The sequence below is a fragment of the Dichotomopilus funicola genome, assembly GCF_033296635.1.
Source record: "Dichotomopilus funicola strain CBS 141.50 unplaced genomic scaffold C8A04scaffold_1, whole genome shotgun sequence".
NCBI classification, from domain to species: Eukaryota; Fungi; Ascomycota; class Sordariomycetes; order Sordariales; family Chaetomiaceae; genus Dichotomopilus; species Dichotomopilus funicola.
The window spans coordinates 577,569-596,373 of NW_026944022.1; the positions used below are offsets into that span (position 1 = coordinate 577,569).

General features: G+C 55.5%; 4 protein-coding genes across 4 annotated transcripts; 1 reads left to right on the plus strand and 3 right to left on the minus strand.

Annotated features, from left to right (window-relative positions):
- Positions 1–2,500: 2,500 nt before the first annotated feature.
- C8A04DRAFT_23895 (uncharacterized protein) lies at positions 2,501–2,743 on the minus strand (the record flags this gene model as incomplete). The annotated part of the gene is made up of 1 exon (XM_062778867.1): positions 2,501–2,743. One exon carries the CDS (start codon positions 2,741–2,743, stop codon positions 2,501–2,503), a length of 243 nt encoding a protein of 80 aa, XP_062641473.1.
- A 7,391-nt stretch (positions 2,744–10,134) lies between these two features.
- On the minus strand, positions 10,135–11,592 carry C8A04DRAFT_33617 (mitochondrial carrier domain-containing protein; the record flags this gene model as incomplete). Its single annotated transcript, XM_062782528.1, has 3 exons — positions 10,135–10,172; positions 10,442–11,389; positions 11,469–11,592. The coding sequence occupies 3 exons, from the start codon at positions 11,590–11,592 to the stop codon at positions 10,135–10,137; spliced, it is 1,110 nt and encodes a 369-aa protein (XP_062641474.1).
- Positions 11,593–12,939: 1,347 nt separating this feature from the next.
- Positions 12,940–14,310, plus strand: C8A04DRAFT_33618 (putative spliceosome-associated protein; the record flags this gene model as incomplete). The annotated part of the gene is made up of 2 exons (XM_062782529.1): positions 12,940–12,953; positions 13,074–14,310. The coding sequence occupies 2 exons, from the start codon at positions 12,940–12,942 to the stop codon at positions 14,308–14,310; spliced, it is 1,251 nt and encodes a 416-aa protein (XP_062641475.1).
- A 1,634-nt stretch (positions 14,311–15,944) lies between these two features.
- Positions 15,945–18,766, minus strand: C8A04DRAFT_23900 (MIF4G like-domain-containing protein; the record flags this gene model as incomplete). Its single annotated transcript, XM_062778868.1, has 4 exons — positions 15,945–16,777; positions 16,834–17,914; positions 17,977–18,446; positions 18,706–18,766. The coding sequence occupies 4 exons, from the start codon at positions 18,764–18,766 to the stop codon at positions 15,945–15,947; spliced, it is 2,445 nt and encodes an 814-aa protein (XP_062641476.1).
- Between the last annotated feature and the right edge of the window lie 39 nt (positions 18,767–18,805).

Genomic DNA, 18,805 nt, shown 5'->3' on the forward strand with positions numbered 1-18,805 from the left:
TCCCAACTCCACGGTTCTGGGTTCTTGCTCCCACTGCGAAGTACATACTAGTTCTGCAAAGAGGAGGGGCTTGAGGGGGAAATCGCAGCTGCTAAGTCGGTAGCACATACAGTAGTCCAAAACTTGATTTTTTTTTAATCGCCCCGGAAGTCTGTCCCGGCCGCAAGCCAGAGTCTTAGCGTTTTTAGGTCCGAACTCTTCCCGCCGTGATCCGCGAGCTACTCGGCAAGATGCAGGTCGAGACTGATGAGGCAAGTAAACTCGACTAGTCGGCCGGCCTTATGCGAGCAACAGTGCGGGCGGAGTCTTCAAGAAGCCTTTTGTTGATGTTTCGCGCCAATAGACGCCTCACGTCGCCACGACCAGTGTTAGCGTGGTCGACCATTAGTGTACACTAGATGCTTCCCAGAACGATGGACGTTTCAGCCGGTGACCCGCTAATGGGGTCCGCTCAAATCGGCGGCGATGATGATCCTTTCTCCGGCACTCCGGGTCCTTGGGGCAAAGGGCGAGCGCCGCCAGGCCGAGCATGGCTTGAGATTTCAAGAGGCTAACGCTCATAACAGGCCATCCTGGAGGGGGGTTGAGCTCTTCGGACAGAACGATCTACCGAATATGGCCAATCAGCATCCATATCAAAGGCAGATGATATTGCCCGCATGCCCAAAACATCATCGTACATCAACCGATCGATCGAGGTCGAAAAGGGGCCCGACCAATGTACGCTATCTGGTGAGAAGTAACAGGGGAGTAGGCAAAGTTCCCTTGTTCCACACACTCTTCCCTACTCGCTCCAAGCCGATCAAAGAAAGCGGCATCATCAAAGTCTGAGCTTTGGTGGTGGCCTTGGTGGGTACGTTATGAAGTGATCGCGAGAGCCCGACCTTTCCCTTCTCCAAAACTCCACCACACATTTTTTCCGCTTCAGGGGTAGCGTGCCCCGAGGAAAGGCCCCCGGTCTTTTTAGCAATTCCAGCGCTCTGGTTTTGTGGAAGATCCCCCGTGTCAGGCTCGGGGTAATCTTGCGCGGTCAATTGGTCCCCACGACAAAGTCCCACTCAAAAACTTGGAGAGCACTTTCCCTCTTGCCGACGGGCTCGCTTCCACAATGATGAGAGGACACGTGCGTGCAACGGCTTTAGGTAATGGTGGGCAGCAGCGACCGTTCTGTTTCTGTTACGTGTGTCGACACCGTCCTTCTGCGCATTCAGAACTATTAACGCCATTCCCTCTAAAAGAAAGAGCGTTGTGCTGCTCAAACGGCCAGCATCAACAAAAGAGGGAGCGGCTCGCAGTCCTTGCACTCGGGAATTGCTGTCATCTCGGCGTGGGGGTTTTGATCCTCGTCCCATGTCGCAACGGCAGTGGGTTTTGACGACGCCGTTCCTTTCCGTTGACTCTCCATCAATCATCCCCGTTGCGAGCTCGCTTCTTGCACCGGAATGCGGGCGGTACCGCTCCCGTGTCCGCTGGCCGCCACCGTTACCGTTACCATTACCGTTACCGTTACCATGACCCTTTGGAAGTTCAACCACTCAAACCTCGCTCACCATCACCGAGACCCACCAGCGGGATCGCTCCTTCTCCACCATCGTATCGTCAGCTCAATGGCGCGTCGCTCCTGCGCTTTCAGCAGCGAGGGCAAAGCCCGGTGTTTCTCTGCCAAATGCCGAAAGAGATGGATGTCCCGACATCGCGCACGCACACATTTCTCGTTTCCGCGAGCACCGAATCTCGATCCAATTTCATCTTGCTGCAACCGGTCTTGCCCACGGAGCTCTTGGCGAGGCTGATCCCCAACGATCCCCTCCAGCCTGGGATACTCACCACCCCTTCATCGCAAGAAAGCGCCCTGTCAACTGTCGCCGGGCCAAATGACACGCACCATGGGCTAGATATCACACTTCCCGCGCCCAACTCCTACAAGTAAAAGAGCGGCGAGGGGCACGGGATTCACCCTGAGCGTTCCGTGAAGTCTTGGAGGGTTTCGTCGCTTGGAAGCCCCCTGCCCCCCAGGGCCGCTCCGCCATTGGCTCCCAACCTCGGGTGTTTTCGATCCCATCGGTTACAGCCGCTGCTTGGGAAATCCGCGCTAACATTATCAGTCCTATCCTTTCGTATCGGCTGGTGTCGGATTATGGTGGGTGGATGTGACCCAGTGGTGAGCTTGACGGTCCATCGAACGTCCCCGTTCCATGTCCGCGGGTCAACGAGCCAACTTGCTGGCACCGCCAGAGAAATTTGCGCGGTGTCGCATCATCCGCACCCCCCACTGCTCCTCATCCTCCTTCCCCCGCTCTCTCTGCCCTGAGCGGTGAACCTGATGAGGCCAAGGAGTGAAGCCCCGCATCCCGGCGATAACAACCCCCAATTCCTTCCTCCCTATCTATGAAGTTTTTTTTCATAGGGCGGCAGCGAAATGCAGGATACCGGCTTCGGCGGGTCAACTTGGCGGAAGGGGTTGCACGGGAGAAGCTCGTCGAAACACGCCACGGAGTTCTCAGCAGGATGGCCTATCACTCCCAGAGTCCCAGAGCAGCGTTCTCCGCGACCGGGACTGTACTCCGCGGACGTGCCACGACAACATTGACCCCCCATCTTTCAGGTCCTGGACGCACAGCATTGGGCCTAGCATGTCAGGGAGCCAAGACACCGCGGCGTCCCACAACCGATCATCGCTCTCTGCAGCGTGCATGTTTAGCGACATCGTCATCAGCTCCAACAGGTGGATTAGCACGCCCATGTTACAGCCAGTCTGCCCATTGTCCTGATCCCCCAGCTTCCTCGGTGGGGGCGGGGTAAAGGAAAAATATGCGTACCCTGACGGCTGCAAGACGGGCCCCGGTCTGTCTCTGTGGTCGGCGACAATAACATTTGAGTCGCCTAGCGCGGATTGCGTATTTTCGGCTGTCCAGCGATACCGGCGGCGAGTGAGACGGACGCTTTGGGTGTTTGGTTCTGCAATCCGGGGGAGCAGCAAAGCATCTGCAAGATCTGATCACGGAGGACAGACGGGTTCCAGCATCGCAGTATCGGAAATGTCTTTCACGGACACAGGGGCACAGACTTCATCCAGGGGGGCGGGTCACGGTGGGACGGACCGTCCGGGAATCAATCCATTGGCAAACCCAAAGACCCCGGTTGTCCGTCCCTTGGCCCGCTCGTTACCCGGCTGGCCGGCTCCTTGAGAAGCACGGACCCTCGGTGTAACGGGACACCGTCAAACCGGTATTTTCAGCCCGAAAGTCGAGATTTCCGAAAGTGCTTGCAAAAAAATGGCCGGCGTCACCACCGGGCCGGCTGAGACGGACTTGGGAACACAAATGGGCCACTAAACCCTCATACGGTTTGGAATGCCGAGGCAGATGATAACACCGACCCGCCGGGCCATTCTCACCCCACTCGGCACTTGCATTTTTCTTCCTGCATCTGATGTAAAACTCGGCCGCGCGGGGGCGCAACGCACAGAAGGACGTCTCCGGGTGGGCGTTGGGCTTAGAGACCGGCTTTTCGATGGATTCTCATCGGGAACAGGCCGCCCCCAAGATCCGGCAAGCTCCCGGTCCATCACAATTCCGCCACCGCACCCGGTACCTGCATCCGAGCACGGACTGCATGCTGTGTTGCGTGCCACAACCGCCTTTTTTCGTTCGGCAATGTCTCCGTCTCAAGCATCCCTTTGGCCTGCCGAAGGAGCTTGGTGACCACTAACGGGCTCCTGCAGCAAACCCATATTCGAGTCGAGCCCCACGAAAGTTCCCCGACAAGCCGCAACTCCAACGACACCAGATCAAGGGCTTCCAAAACAAGACGCCCCGGAGTGACGCCCCCAGAACCCTCATCCCTGACGTTTTACCCCGGATTGGTCAAGATGCGGCTCGAATCTTTGCTCAATTATCGGCAGTGGCGGGCGGTGGCGGCCAAGGTCCACGGAGCTGGGAATGGAGATCGACCGGGGCGCGCGGCCGTTTCCCTATGAGCCCGAAGAACTCTCCGGGCGGCTCGCTTCATCAACAACTGCTCCCTCGCCAACAGACACAGCACGTTCCTAGTGGGGGTTTGCGGCAGACGCGGTGTTGACGTTGGCGACTCAGAGCTTGAGAGTCGCTTCCCAACGGGCAGAGCCGCCAGCCGCAGTGGGCTCGGGCTTAGACTTGACTTGTTGCGGGCTGAGAGCTCCATGCCCCAGTCTGGGTCGTTTCTACCGGGTCATCCCTGCGGGCGGGCAAAGTCAAGATATCGCAGACCTCGAGTATCCACAGGGTAGCGGCAATGGCGTTGATGATGAGCCTCTAGGATGGCGAAATCGCCCCTCATTTGCTTCTTCCCTGCTTGTGTTTTTCCGGCTTGTTTTTTTATTTTATGTTTTCAAGCACACACTCCACTACCAAGTATTTTCTCCCCAATGCACACCCGTGGAGCGAGCCAAGCATATCAAAAGCGGACCCACAACAGATCTCCAGGGTCCAATGTCTTGGCACACTCTCATGTCTTTCCCCCTTTTGTTTTCACCCACAGGACGCTACCCAGCGCTAGGGTGTTCATCAGCCGCGCGCCCATCCAACTAACTGCATTCCGCTTTCTTGACGCTCCAGCTTCCCTCAGGTGAGTGGAGTTGAACCACAGCGAGACGAAACAATGCCGTGTGGGAGATATTCCGCAGTGATCGACCGCGCTATTCGCAGCGCTGGGTCCAGACGACGCATGGTTTGCGCTGGACCAGGGCTCGCGGCCTCTGAGTCCGGCACCACTACCCGAGTGGATTGTGTGCAGCAACGTTACTCCTTTGCCGATACGGGCAGACAAGTGGACGAGGCACTGAGGCCACTCAACGTCCGAACGCATGGACGTCCACAAACTCTGCCCGCGCGCCTGTCAACTGCCCGCCAGATGACGGGCGGTTGTGCCTTTAACTCGCCCCCTGGGGTTGTTTACGTTGTTCTTACTGGGCCATAACAACACGTATTGTGAACATGGTTACGAAGTTACAGAGGCAGTGTAAATACCGACCACCCTCCCCCCCTGGCCATCGATCCCATTGAAGGACCTCCGCTGCACGTGCCTGGTCAGCCCACTGCAAAGAGCTGGGCGCCGCGCCGGAGGATCTCTCGACCCCAGCCCGCCAAAGGTGTCTCGATTCTTGAAGTCCAAGATGCAGGCGACGGAAACCGCTGCCGGGTCTCCTCTCCGATGCAGGAGCTATCTCAGGCCGTGAGACACGCATTCATGATTCAACTGCCCTGTCTTGCCTCGTTTTCTCCCGCTACCCTTCACCCACTACCGCGACAACGAGTTGCTAACTGTTTCGGTCCGCCTCGCCTCTTGTTGTCTGCACTCTGCAGGTGTCGCTCGATGCCAGACGCCGAAGTATCCGCTTCACCAGCTGACTAGAGGACGCACTTGGGTACATGACGCTAAAGCCGGACTGACTTCCCCGTTTCTTTTCCCTTCCCCCCTCCCCCCACCTAAGACGCAAGCTGCTCTTCCGACGACTTGTGGAGAGGGCCGCCTCTTTCTATTTCTCTCTCGAGAATGTGTAGCATCGTGCCGTACCTGCATATGCACATGGCGGCGGTGAGACTACGTGCAGAATCTTGCTCCGCAGCCCCTGCAATAGAGATCCTGCGGTACGTCTGGCTGTGTGAGCCGATGGTTGGAGGTTGGGAATGAAAAAGAAGAAAGGAAGAAGGAAGAGAAGAGGGGCCACACGACCGCACCGGCGGCGAATCGACTATGCCAGTTTCAGGATTCTCCCGCAGTAGGCCCAAAGTCTAGCTCTGATACCAGCCGGCCCGTTCTGCGGCCGCACGCCTTGACCAACACCAAGTTACTGCAGACATACCTCCACACACACACATACACACATACTAACTGCACAAGCACACAGGCTGTATCCCCCCTCCCTCTTCCGTGGGTCTCGATGCCTCCTTTCGTCCAAGACTTTCCTAGGTTCATTAAATGGACTCGGCTTCTGGTTCAAGTGTTCCCTAATTCGGATGAAGAACGACGTCGTACATGAATGGGGCTGGCGCAGGACGTGGCCAACAACACTCCATGCCGGATCCCGGGGCTCGGGGTGGTGGAGAGTGTGTGTGAAGGAAGGGAAATGGGGGACATAATTGAAGTTGAGAGTGGGCAGCGGGATCGTCAATGCGTTGATGGGGGGCGTGTGTCCACGCTCCCACGGTACTTGCCTACAGTAGCCGTACGTGCGTGCGTGTGTGCGTACGGTGATGGTAGTGGTGGTTCTGACGATGATGGCGACAACATGTGCTCCTCAGGTTGTCCTGACTCTCGCCCCCCCTCCTCTTCCTCCTCCTCCTCTCAGCTGCTCTTCGCATTCCCCTTTCTATTCGCCCTCTCTTTCCTTCGCTTCCTTCCGCCGTTTCCGTTCCCCCGGGTCCCGAGCTCTCTCTGTCTTTGCCTCCCGGGAACCATTTTACGTTTTCGCCTCTTGGAGAATTTCCAGACGCAGTTAATTACTCCCGTGGTCCCCGCGTCAGCGACGTTCCGGGGTGTCACCGTCGGGAGAGGTCGATCCTCACTCGAGAGTCTAAACATACACCAGAGTACGTGGGGGGGAGGGGAAGCCTCTTATCCCGTCTTTGAATTGTCCTTGCCGAGGTGTATTTCGTTTAGCCGGCCATGTCTGGTCATCCTCACCTTCTTGGTCTCTCTCCAACTGTCCACGGTGGAGTTGTTGCGCACGCAATCCCCGCTGTCGTTCCCGTGCCGTTTCTCGGGTCGTCCCTTTTGCACTCTTTTGCTTTGTTTGCCATGCCGCGCCCAGGCGGGAATGGGCCCCAGGGGCCGGTTCCAGTGCTCGAAGACCAAGCGGATAAGGGCACGGGAGTGGGCTGTTTTGCTCTCTCTCTTCATTGTTTTTCCATCTGCATCTGCATTGGAAATAACTGCGACCTCATGTCAGGACATGGCTGGCTGTGAGTACGTAGCTGCGTACCTGCATGAGAAAGAAACAATAAAGGATTGATCGAAACACAAATCCATTACGAGTGGAACTCACGAGAAACACGGGGGAGGTCAGACGGGACGAGAGTGGGAGGCGCCGTGTGGACGGCCAGGGCTGATGATGGGCGATGATGATGTCGACGATGATGATGATGATGATGGGGATGATGATCCGGCGAACGCTATCCGATCCGGAGACCGGCAGCAGCGACTAACCCAACTCATCCATCAAGTGATCGACTGGCGGAGTTTCTGAGTGTACACTCATGACGTGAAGGAGTCGGACCAGTTAGCGTCATGGGCTGATTGTTGTTGTTGTTTCTTTCTCTTTCCCGAATCGGGCCTCGTTTCGCGACTTTTCGCCCGGTTTCTGGTCTGGTCTCCTTGCTCTTCCCGTTTCATCGACTTCTACTGGAATGGGAAGAAGGGAAAGGGGAGTAAACAAAGGACCGGGCCACACCTGCTTCGGAATCGGGCAGTCTCCCGTCTTCCACATGCCATCTTCGTCCTCCTGTTCTTGTGGACCATCCTTCCTGTGTTGTTTTTTTCTCCCCTCTAGCCTAGCCTCGAGGTCGTATCGTCCTGCAAGCTCCTTAACTCGAGTGGAGTCCTCCTGCTTCTGCTTTCTCCCACATCCACCGAACCCCTTTTTCTTGCTGCTGCGTCTCCTCGATGGATGAAACTTGCAAGATAGTTACCCTTCTTGGGGCGAAGTCCTGGCTATTGTCGGACAGATCTGGACCTGAACGTGGACCTGGACCTGGGGGAAGGGGGGCAACGTTGGTTACGCCGGCGAAAGGAAACTGGAGCCGTGAAACCAGGTGTGTAGATGAGACCGCCGCCCAGGCTCGTGTACGTACACACGGTGGCCAAATTGCCCTCAGGTTGTCTGTCCCTTGCTCCTCCCGCCCCTCATTCCCCGTTCTCCATTCCTCGTTTCTGGTCTTCGGGCTCTTATTTCGCTCTCCGGCCACTGAGACGAAACGGCACTGCCGCCGTTCCCCCGCGGGGTGTGAATCTACCCTACCTTCCCTACCTACACGTACCTGCCCAACTACCCATTTCATGCTTCGGGTGGCGAGTCGATGGGGGGAAGAGGTTTTTTTGCGCGTGCCGCGCTGAGATGATGGTAAGCGGGCAAGTTGACAAACAAGTGGATGAGCGGGCGGGCGGACGGGCGGCATGGCAGCTTTGTCTCGGGAGTTGTGTTGATCACTATTACGAGAACAGAGAGAGAGAGAGCAGCGCGGGTATGAGATGGGTATTGTGGCGTTTTCTCCCTTCGTGTTGTTTTTTTGTTTCGTTATGGTTTCTCCCTTCTCCTCCTCCTCCTCCTCCTCCTCCTCCTCCTCCTCCTCCTTCAGATGAGCCGCTCTCCCACTCTTACCCCCCTTCCGGCCCCACCTGGTTCTTGTTGATGTTGTTGTTAGTCGGGATGGTGGTGATGGTGGTGATGGTGGTGGTGGTGGCGGCGGCTGTTGGATGAGGAATCGACACAGGGTAAATTGGCATGGGGGTCACTCGGCAACTGGGGGTTGTTAACTAGGGGTAAGTCAGTCAGTCCGGCCGGCCATGTGGTCGAGGTGTCTTGCCTCGTTGTCTAACTAGCTTGGGCGGCTGAATGGGGAAGATATTCCAGCGACAAGGGCGAGGCAAGTGAGGCGAGAAAAAAAGGCCCGGTGTTGGGTGTTAGCTTGATCTGGCCGAGTAGACTACACTAAGTTAGTCAAGACATCTTGTCTTGTCTTGTCCCGGGGGCCGGCCTGGGTCTAGGGGTTTGCGGTCGCCGGGTGAAAAGCCCGACGCTTAAGGGTCCCATGGGGTTCTTTTGGGGGCGGAATGAGGGATTTGCTCTATGTTTTGGGATGATGCTTGAAAAGACAGGCTGGTCGAGTGTTGGAGCAGGCCGGCGACGACGTTGGTGTTGTGGCGGCCGGGGTAAACGGGCTGGAGCGCTGGGGTCCCTGAGCAGTCAGCGGGGCTGCGCAGGCCTTCACATCAGGGGATATCCTTCAGGATCCAGGGCAAGTCTGATCCAGTGAGATCTTGTGTTTTCGTTTTTTGATGCCTGGTCCGCTGGGGGTGGAGATCTGTCTTGGCTACGGTACCCTGGGATGAAATGCGGAGGGCGGAGGGCGGATGCTTGAGAGGGAGTTGTGAACGATGGACGGTGGTCGGGATGGTCCAGGAGAATCTGGGAGCGAGGCATGAATCATGGCCCTGCCAAAATGGAGGGACTATTGAGAGACAACGTTGAGCTAAGTGGTGAAAGTTATGCTGTTGTGTTTGATGAATGTGTTGGACACCAACGGAGACATATCGCACGTCTTGCCTCAGTTCTTATCCAAGCTTATTTTCACAAAAGGATATGTGAATAACAAGAAAACGATAGTCATTTACGCAAGAAGACCGAGCCCTTTCGGCTCTGAGAAAAGAGGAAAATTGTGGTTTGAAGATAGATAAGGGCCTTTTTACTAGTGGGAAGAGAGGGTCTTGCCGTGATGATACACCGAGGTTAGACAAGAAGCTTTTGAGACTTTGTCGTTGACATCCAATGCATCATCAGTGCCAAATAAGAGATACTGTAAGCATTAAACTAACTTTGCCGTGAATGGAAGGCGGTTTGATATCAGCCTCGTTTTGGTGTTTTTGCATATGTTGATCCTTGTGCTCCTCTTAATATTCTTATGTTGTATTCGTCTCGATCTTAAATTATTTCAGTGGCTTTTATTGGGTTGGATTTACGCCAGAGGCACGGTGGAATAGAACAAATCGTACGTAGACGTAGAAACGAAGAAGGTTGAAAACTCGGCAAAGGCCTTGATCTTTTACGTATTGTAGTTTTCGAATGTGGTGTTGAACAATTTTGATAACTGCTTATTTTGTCAGGTTTATATCCTACGTGACTTGTAGGATCAGACTCGTACTCTGACCCAGTACTAGACTTGCACCTCTAAACGAAAACATGTTTTCAATGTTGTACAATTTGGGAGCGGCAATCCGCGGGTGATAAACTCAATTGACATGATATCCACGTTTATAACATGATAATCAAGTGTTTCGTGTATTTTCCATTGTGTCCTCTTATATATCATTTACTCGGGCTCGGAGGATAGAAACTGACTTCAGTATCGTCGGACACCCGCAGAACTGGTGCTACTGTTCCTACGGTAGCCTGGGGCCGACTCGAGCTGTTTCCCTATCTGTTCCCCAGTATGACAAACATAACGGAAGCTTCGGTGTCCTTGAGAAAGAGACATTTATATCCGCGTAAGAGGCCATATAAACCAATCAAGCGTGGTTACTTGGGAGGAACGTCAAATAAATACGGTGAACTCCCAGGACGGGTATCTTGTCAATGGGATGGATATCTCAAGATCCATCTCCAATCATATTATTTCCAAACAACACAAATACACTCAACCTTCTTATCTACCCAACCTCTAAACCACCACATCACCCTGCCCCCCACTCCGTGCCCACCGAGGCAAATAATACCTCACATTCTCATACACCAAAAAAGTCACCCACGTCGCCGGCAGCACGCGGAACACGCCAGGCATAACACCGCGATAAAACCCGCGGATCCCCTCCTCACGCCACAACCTGCGCACCACGCCCGACAAGCCCCGACCAAACTGAGCCTCGGCATCGTGCTGTTGCAACCGGCTACGCAGCACCTGCAGCGGGTAAGTCGTGGCGCCAGCGACTAGCTTGGATACAGTAGAGAGCACGACTGTCGCCTCGTTGGATACGCTAGCAGACCCCTTGCTCCCAGCACTGCTGCTCCGGCCCCCTCCCTCACTCTCACTCTCCTTCCCCCGCTTAGCCAAATAAACCCTCTTCAACGGATCATACACAGCAAACTGCACCGCCCCATGGCTCACAGCCAGCATACCAACCCCGAGGCCTCGATAAAACCCGCGGGGCCCTTCCTCGCGAAGCAGGCGCACGGCACCGGCCCACATGCTGGGGTAGGCGCCGGCGGCGGAACGGTCGGAGGAGAGCATGCGGGTTTTGAGGACCCAGATGGGGTTGGTGATGATTTGGGTTAGGGCGCCGGCGCCGAGGGAGGCGAGGAAGAAATCGAGGGGGGTGAGGCGGTGCTTTCTGGTGTCGGTGCTGGGCTCTGTGGTTGGGGAGTGTCTGGTATCATTTTGGGGTTCTTGTCTTTTGGCTGCTGGGCTGGGTTCAAGTTGTGGTGGAGCGCGGAGGTGGGCGATGGCACGCTCGAGACGGGACTTGAAGAAGAAGAAGGAGGCCCAGGAGGTGGCGTTGCCGAGGAGGTTTGGGGTCAGACCACGGTAGAGAGCGGCGAGTGGGCGGTCGGTTGCGACGAGGGATCGGATTAGGGAGACGGTTGTTGGAGGGGTAGCGGCGGATGTTGTTTTTGTGGTTGTGGATAGGGTGGTGCGGTAGACTGTGGGATTGTTAGCTTGTTAACTTTCTCAAATTGAGAGAAGGAAGGAAAGGATTGATAGGGAACAAGAGAGGCTGACTCTGCATTCGCGTCTTGACAATGTCGAGCGGGTGGACAATTAGGGTGGCCATGGACCCGGCCGAGAGCCCGGCTACGGTCTCGACGAGCGCGGGGGACAGGCCCGCATCTTCGGTTCGTGTCATAGAAACGCCAGCAGTGGTTGCTACATGCCTGGCAGAGAAATGGTTCCTGTTTTCATGGTTTCGTGCTTAATGTTTGCACATGGTGGGTGATCGCAGATGTTGAATGCTACAAGTAGGATGGGAGAAAATAAATAATTCTGGGTATGACGCAAGGGTCCTGACAAAACATTTTTAAGCCGGACCCCTCGGCCGAACTTTGTGGAAAAGCCGAGGAAACTCAGCCTCGGGTGAGACCATTTACACAGCATACTTTGGGCTTGAAAAAAAGAGAAGAAATTGTCCTGTCTATAACTCGTTTGCCCCTGTGGAGTTTTGTGCCCATAACTATGCTGTACACTTTGGTCGTGGTATCCTACGATCTACCCCCCCTTCCCCCGCATCAATTCCGTTCGCCTGTCCCATGTCCCGTCTGATCGTTACGTCGCTTCCCGTTCCATGAAAAGCGTGGCTTATTAGGCGCGGTTGTGTTGGTACAAGTATGTGTGTGTGTCGTTGTTGTTGTGTGCTTCGCTAGCATCCGCGTTGCGGTACGGAGTCTAAGAGAGCGGGGAGAGAAGGCTGCATTCGAGGTTAGCATGGACTGAAGAACGAACAGGTCGCAAGACAGGCAACACTGCGTCGGACATACCGGATAACAGACGGCCGAGGGTCGCTGCGAGTGTAACCTGTGGTCGGATGTGTCAGTATTGTCATCTCGTCGTGGATGCTCATGGTCGTGGAAGGCGGCGTACCAAGGTAGAGGATCAACGGCAGGTAGCCACTGTGGGACTAGTTAGCACCTTGGGTCTCTCCAACAACTATCACGAATAGATGGGCGGCGTACTAGTGGATCGCAACGCGCGAGATCTCAATGATCTTGCCAATGCGCTCCTGTTTGGGGTGTTAGTGACTGTACGGATAGGCGTGGCCCAAGTCGTGGGATAGGTGGCGGACCTTGGACTCTTCAGAGAGGGCGAACATCTTGAATGCGATTCCAACGAGTGGTATCGGGCTATGGTGTTGCTTGTTGGAGATGGTCGATAGTACCGATGGTTAGAATCTTTGAAAAGCTGTACCTGTGGCTGTGGGGGGCTGTGGCGGCCGTGATAAGGCTTTTGGTGGTGGATTTGGCGTCGATGAAATGCGGCAGAATGATTTTTTGGATACTCGCAAGGTTCCACTGTGAAGCCCCCCCCTGCACGGCCCCACCATGCAGCATGGCCAGCCTCGTTACAGAAAACTCCACCGAGCTTGACGCGCTCGTTGATACTTCTGTTGCAGCTTCGCGACTGGCCAAAAAGTGACATCTCCCACAAACGTGACCCATTGACAGACACGACGGTATCTCGTGTGTAGCCAACCGCCACAATGTCAAAGCATTGGTAAGTGGTTAATTTAATTGAAGCTATATCTCTGTTTAACTTCTAGGATGGAGGAGAGAAAACAAGGGAAACGGAGCACAAGCAGGGCAGCGCAGAGATCGACGAGACTGACCGTCGCAGGGAACAAAATAAGGATGCTACCGTCTACGTCGGCAACATCGACGAGCGCTTCACCCAGGAGCTGCTCTCGGAACTCATGGCCCAAGTAGGCCCCGTGCGTCAGGTGCACATGCCACAAGACCGCGTGTCGCAGACGCATCAGGGCTACGGCTTCGTCGAGTTCGACACGCCCGCCTCGGCCGAATACGCCTCCAAAGTCCTCAACGGCATCCGCATCTGGGGCAAGCCCATCCGCGTCAACAAAGCGAGCGCCGACAAGCAGAAGACGGTCGATATCGGCGCCGAGCTGTTTATCAACAACCTCGACCCCCAGGTCGACGAGAAGATCCTCTACGACACCTTCAGCCAGTTCGGACAGATCCTGCGCCAACCCAACATCGTGCGCGATGACAACAATATTTCCAAGGGCTATGGCTTCGTCAGTTTCGACTCCTTCGAGGCCAGTGATGCCGCCGTATCCACCATGAACGGCCAGTACCTCCTCAGCAAAGCCATCACCGTCGAGTACGCCTACAAGAAGGACGGCAAGGGCGAGCGCCACGGCGACGAAGCTGAGCGCAAGCTCGCTGCCGAAGGCAAGAAGCACAACATCGTCCCAGAGCAACAAGTCCTCCCGCCCGCTTTCCACATGTCTGCTGCCCCTCCCGCTGCATCTGCAGGCCCAACCCCCACCACGGCCACGCAACAACAAACACAACAACAACAACCCCCCAACATCGACCCTTCAGCCGGTATCCCACCATCCCCCGTCGCCCCTCTCAGTGCTGGCATGCCCCCTAACGGCCCTCCTTATGGCCCTCCCGGCGGTGGCCTTCCCCACGGCGGCCTAGGACGCGGTGGTCCACCACCCTCATTTGGCGGCGGCCACAACGGACCCCCAGCTCGTGCCCCCCCGATAGCTTCCGCCGGCCTTCCCCCCGCTCCCTCCGGTCTCCCCGCTCGTCCCCCTCCAAGCCACGCCGGTTTTGGCGGGCCTGTCGGCGGGTTCCCACACCATCATCCACCACCTGCAGGTTTCCCAGGTGCTCCAAGTAGTGGCGGTCCCCCGGGTGCTGGAGGCCCCCCCAGTGCAGCTGGACATCAGCCGCCCATGTACCCCGGCATGCCGCCACCCGGTGCAGGGTTTCCTGGCGGACCACCACCGGGATTTATTCCGCCTCCTGGGGCTCCTGGAGCTGTCCCTGGAGCGCCTCCGGGGTTTGGGGCTCCACCGCCCGCTGGGTTTGGAAGGCGTTAGGGTCGCTAGATGACACGGGTGTGCAGACTGTTGCTGTGCTAGACCACGAACGGGCCATGGAATAGATGGAATATCGGCATTTTCAACGCACCTTGGGTAAAGACGGTTGGAAATACATGACCAATAATGAAAGGGGAGTCCCACTGACCGGTCGAGCATCATGGATTCATACCTTCACCGCTCGGGCCTCCACTCAAACAAGAGCAACAACCCCAGTCACCGTCCAGGGGAAATTTCAAACCAAGGCGATCATTATGGCAGTGGCGAACACTCCCATCCTTGTGGCCAGCCAGCCAACGATCCCGTCGTCCAACTATCTAAAACTACTTTGAGGGAAAAAATAATGGTTAGAGGAACCACTTCAAATATCATCTGACAGAGACATGGCAGGCAGGCTAACAAGCAATCAACCGCCACAGCCACCGTCTACTCTACCGCCTTACTGCGTCTTGTATCACCTTCGTTTCCGGCGAGGCAGTCCGCACACCTCCCTTACAACATAAACACTTGTTTTCTATAGCTCCCCGCTTTCGGGCCTGAGCTCTTTGGCGTCAGATGTTGCGAGAAGAGTTAACGATGAGGACCGAGGAAAGGAAGAGGAAGGGATGCCAAGCAAGGAGCGAGAGGAATATCCTCGCTTTCGATTGAAAAGGAAGCAAGTGGGGTCGGTGATTAGACATAGGATCGGTATTGAAGAGTATTCACACCCTAAGGTTGAGCGAAGGAGGACAGGAGGACAAGTAAGATACCCCCGAGAAAGACACCGAGGCCATCAAGGTAGAAAAAAACCTTAGAGGCTTATAGTTAGAAATATGCAAATAATTTGTCTTGCTTGAAACAATTTCTCTACGAAAGTATTAAGGTATTGGTGAACCCATATGAAGACGATAGTTAAAGACAAGCCAAAACATAAATTCCAGATTAAAAGAAATCAACATTTCAACACCGGAGTCATGTATGGTAGACATACACACATCCATGCGTACATACAACTTAATTAAGCAAGCAGCAAACCGCAAAGTCAACAATAATTTAGAAAGTTGTGCTCCGTCTTCCCCTTCGTGGCGTGGCACAAGCAAAAGATCAGGTGAAACGAATATATTTTCCCATTATCAATTGATAGAAGGAGTTAACAAAATCACCGAATTCTCCACGTCATGTCCATCCCCCCATCTCCCTTCCATACATACCACCCATCCATCTATCTACCTATGTAACTCCATCCATCTGCGCAAGATACCACCGTTCCAGACGCCACCACTCCAACGTCTCTTAGAAGAGAAAGAGAGGCAAATGCAGTGGCCACTGTCCTGCTACGGGCTGAATCAAACCGTGAATCTCTGACGCACGGCTCCGATCTCGTCTACGATACGCGGACGGGGTCGATTAGCGGCTTTCCACTATTTCTGAGGTAGCCATTTCTTTCTCCGCTCCCTCATTCCGTGTTCAACAAGATGAGTTGACCGCCTTTAGTAGTACCATTATACGGCTGTGTGAGCCTCGGCCCGAGCCTTTTTTTTTCACCCGTTGCTTCTTTTCTCCCGTTCCCACTTGCCGTATGTATGCCCGGTGCCGCATCGCCCTCATGTTCCTTGCTTAAACACCGCGCAAATCAAGGCTGTCTGTCAACCTCCTCACTGAATCTCCGCCTCGGCATCCATCGCCTGCGGCGCATCGCCGTTCTGCTTCACCTCAGCGGCCTTTCTCGCACGTTCCTTCTCAGCTTCTACAAGGAAAGCCTCTTCAATAGCTGCACGCCTGCGGAACACCCGCAGCCATCTCGCCCCCCACTGCCGCACTAGCTTCTCTCCTTCGCTGTTGCCTTCACCCTCACTCGCCTCGATCATCTCATCCTTGCTGCCTGTCGCCCATGACGCGAGGGCGTCCTCAATGGCAGCGAACAGGTTGCGCATGGACTTGATCTCACGGTCTCGTGTCTCCGTCTCGTCGGCGTCATCGGGGGAAGACGGCTTGACTACGAGTTGCCGCACGCGGCCCGTGACTTTGATAACGGTGTTAAACACCATCTCGTAAATGTGGGCAATCGAGAGCGCTTCGCCTCGTGTATTACCCGCACGGCTGACCAGGGCCCAGGTAATAACCGTCTCTGGCGTGAGGATGCTGTAGTTGAGCAGCTTCTCGATGATGGAGAGGGCGACGCCCGGGTGGGCGGACCAGTAGGCCATGGTGGCGGTGATAATTTGAGCACGCGCAGCGTCGGAGGCAGCACCGGCATCAGCAAGGCGGTCCTTGGTCCGCTCAATCGCGGCGAGTACGTGCGAGAGCGACTTGCTACCCACGCGCAAGACGCAGGTGACAAAAACATCGGTGCTTGCTACTAGTGCGTCAATCTCTCGGTCAATGGCTTGGGATTGGATACGCTGGATGATGGCGTCAATCTCCTCGTCCTCGGCCTTGCGCTTCAAAAGGCCGGCAATCTCACGGCCCTCAGCTGCGAAAGGGGTATCTGCATCCCGTTAGCATTTTAAACCTCAAGTCTTCTCAGCATTTCATACTACACACCATCGTTAGCAAACTTGAAGTCTGGCATATCCTTCTCCTTTTCGGGGCTAATAAGCGCCTTGTACGGCTCTGGTAGTGTGTTCTTGATGCGCTGGGCGAAGCTGAGGCGAATCTCCTTATCGAGCGAGCCAGCAATGAACGCCTTATGAGGATGTGCGTCCGGCAGGAAAACATCATCCACCCACTCGGTCCATTTCCACGTAAACCCAAAGTTGCTGAGATGGTGGGCGAACCAGTCCATGAAGCGGGATGAGAGCTCAAGATCAAGGCGTGGCGTATTCCGATACAGATAGCGGATAGCACGACCCAAGCTCGGAGCAATCGCAGCTGGAGCGAGCTTGCACGACTCAGTGAGAACAGAATGGTAGTAAACCAGCTTCTGCTCCGGAGTTGGCAGTTGAAAGAGCTGCGAGAATACTGCATCCACCGCAACATCCTCTGGCTTCCACGTAGACTTGTTCGGGCCAATTTCCCGCAGCTTATCGAAGGGGGTGGCTCGCGCCGCAAACGTCCGGGGAGAGAAGTAGCAATCCAGGTCGATCAAGTGCCGCGCGGTGATGTTGCGGTTGAAGTGTAGGACGTTGATGGTGTCCACTAGTGCGTCCCGAATCAACGACGCGGCCACGTTGTTAAGAGGCGGTACGGACTCGACCTCCTGGTTGGCGTAAACTGAGAAGTAGATTTCCGGGAACAGCGGCCGTGGGCCGGCAACGACCGCCTCTGGGATGGTAATGGTGGGGAGGGCATGCTTGGTAGCGTCGTCGAGCTTGGATCGCTGCTCAACCTCCTCGATGGGAAGATCCCAGGGCCTTGGGAGACAGGATAACGCCCAGCCATTGTTTGCCTCGTTCTGGAGCTGGCTCTGCAGAAGTCCGATCAAGCTCTGTGATTGGGGTGGATTCGGTTCCTCCCCCTCGGGCTGATACGGCTCGATGAGCGCTTGAAGGGTCTGTGGTTCCGAAGCGATAATCTCGGTCTTCTCCATGAGGTCCGCTGCCTTTTGCACCCACTGCCCGGGAGCAGCGGCCATAACGTATGGGAGCGTCAGCAGGATAATCTTGACAATTTCTGTGCCAATCGTCTGCATATCAGTCAGTATGGAGCGCCGGAACCATTTCCACTTAGCGTGTATGATAAACTCACATCCTCCGAACTCGCCGTTTGCAAGTCCACCGCCCGCGCAAAAAGCTCCTCCAGCACGGGAAACACACCCTCGCCATCCAAGCAGTTTTGTAGGCACCCCAGCAGCTTCAAGTAGAGCTTCACATCTCTCCACTCCCCGCTACCGATTTTCTCCTCCACCAACGCAACAATCTTCGCCAAAAGCAGATCCACGACCTCCGGCCGGGTGGTGTTGGCAAGCAGCACAACGGCCGCAACGAAAGGTGTCTTGAGAGGCTGCTCGACGGCTAGCTGTAGCACCAGGTCGACAAAGTTGCCCCGCAGCAGTTCGTCCTCCCAGTTATCGGTAAAGAGCGTCGCTATGCTCTGGACTTCCTCGTGCCACGGGCGCATGGGGTTCTCGGCGATGGCGATGAGCTGTTTGCGCACGCGCACGTGGGGCGGGGCATCGAAACGTCGGCGGGGACCGCGGCGGTCGTGTTCATCATCATCTGTTGTGTGAGGGAAGAGTATAGGTTAGCCGGCACGCTGTCTGTTATTTGAAACAGAACCAGGCAGGGCGGTGGAGGCCAGTTGAGTCGATGCGACTACCGAGACCTTCCAACCGAAAACAAGTTCATCTCGGTCGTTTGATCTCAGTCTGGATTTGAATCCAAACCCGGGCGCTACCAATCCGGATATCCCATATCCAGCCTATCCCCGGCCCCAAATCCAAACCCATGACTGCAACGGATGCCCATTCCTACTCACCTCGAAAACGGCGCTTCTTGGGGTTATGGCTGCCGCCACCTCTGCGATCGTAGTCGGCCATTGTGGGTCGACCTTCCGCGGAAAAAGGTATTTGAAATCG